The sequence below is a fragment of the Elephantulus edwardii genome, unplaced genomic scaffold (genome assembly GCF_000299155.1).
Source record: "Elephantulus edwardii isolate Elephantulus edwardi_28Jun2011 unplaced genomic scaffold, EleEdw1.0 scaffold00348, whole genome shotgun sequence".
Taxonomy (NCBI): Eukaryota; Metazoa; Chordata; class Mammalia; order Macroscelidea; family Macroscelididae; genus Elephantulus; species Elephantulus edwardii.
The window spans coordinates 1,367,021-1,368,479 of record NW_006400098.1 but is presented as its reverse complement, the minus strand read 5'-3'; the positions used below and the strand labels follow the sequence as shown (position 1 = coordinate 1,368,479).

At 51.3% G+C, this 1,459-nt stretch overlaps 1 protein-coding gene across 1 annotated transcript in view; it reads right to left on the bottom strand.

Moving 5' to 3' along the window:
* Nucleotides 1-776: 776 nt before the first annotated feature.
* The window catches only part of LOC102851118 (leukocyte immunoglobulin-like receptor subfamily A member 6-like), a 10,075-nt gene continuing 9,392 nt past the window's right edge, over nt 777-1,459 (bottom strand). The window contains exon 3 of the mRNA XM_006901873.1: nt 777-913. Coding sequence (XP_006901935.1) covers nt 777-913 — 137 coding nt within the window. The remainder of the gene's footprint in view (nt 914-1,459) is intronic.

The following is a 1,459-nucleotide window of genomic DNA, read 5'->3' as shown; positions in this document are numbered from 1 at the left end:
AATCCTTTGAGGAAGTATTACTTTGCCTTTCAGGGTTGCTTGGACGCCAGCAGGTTCGGGTGTTTGACGGTAACATTCTCTCTCTCTTCCCTTCCATGCGGGAGACCTAGGTTTTAATAATGAGCAGTTCACTTTGTGGAAAGTCACTATGTGGCTGGCTGTGGAGGCGTGGCTGTTACCACGTGGCCAGGAGAGCTTCAAAATCAAGACAGACTTGGTAGAAAAGCCGGGAGGATTTATTTTCAAATGAGCGATGAAAGCCTCTGTGGATTACACCGTCTGCTCCCATCAGTGTGGACTTCCACGAGTCCAGGGTGACCGGCTGGTGGCCCACAACCCTAACAGAATGTCAGTGGTTTAAATTCAAAGGGTGTTTATTATTTAAGCAGAGTGACCTAGGCAATCGTAGAATTATTTCATCCACTCAACTCAAGGGGATTCAGGTGGGCGTTTTTATGATCTTGTAAGCAATAGGTTTTTAAGGCGCTTCCTTTCATTGGGGTGGCGTGGAATATAATCGGGGGTCCTGATGGTGCACTGCTTGCTGGCTCAAAGGCTGGCATTCTGAACCACCCCGTGGCTCCATGGGTGAAAGATGGGTGGATTCAAACTCCCAACCTTTGGATTAGTAGCCAACCAAGCGTGTGCACTTTCTGTTGAAGCCAGGAGCTCCTGGACTCCGTCATCTCAGCAGACACCACCGGCGGCCTTGCTCTGCTGCCTGCCTCAGCCTCGGTCAACACAGTCCTTGGGAGCCATCGAAGGTGTTAGATGGATTAGATGGAGTGGGCACTCTCTGGACGTCGCCGGCTATGCCAGTCTTCCACTAACAGGACTACCAGGGCCAAGAGGACCAGGCCAGCTAGGCTGAGGCGGATGTGAAGCTCTGTAGTTGGATTCAAAACAGCAGGACCTGGGGAAAGAACATCAAGAGGGTGAATGTGGACACGGTCCCCAGACCAAACACGTGGCTGAGTCATTTCTGACGCGCGGTCCTACCGGCTAGAGGATAATTGTTCCACAGGATGGTGAGACTGTGAATCTTTACAGACCCGATGGCCACATCCTTCTCTCAGGAGAGACAGGTACCTTTAAGCGGCTAACTTTTCGATTAACATCTCAGCACCTAGTCCATTATGCCGCGGGATCTCCTTTATAGCTTCCTTAAGAAGTACGCATTTTTTGTCCTGGCCTGTGCGTTCTCTGCTCCCTGTGCTCAGCTCCAAAAGGGGGAGGGGGGTCTGTGGCAGGACACCTCGCAATCTACCTCTCAGGTTAGGAGGGCTGCCCTAAGAATAGGGCTGACTCAGGGAGCTCTGGTGGCCTAGTGGCAAGAAGCTGCACTGCAATCCCAGAGGTACGCGGTTCGAATCCACCAGATGTTTCTCTGGAGAAGGAGGGGCAATCTCTTCCTGTACCAGTCAGATATGATTTGATGGTACACACACACAAGAAATAA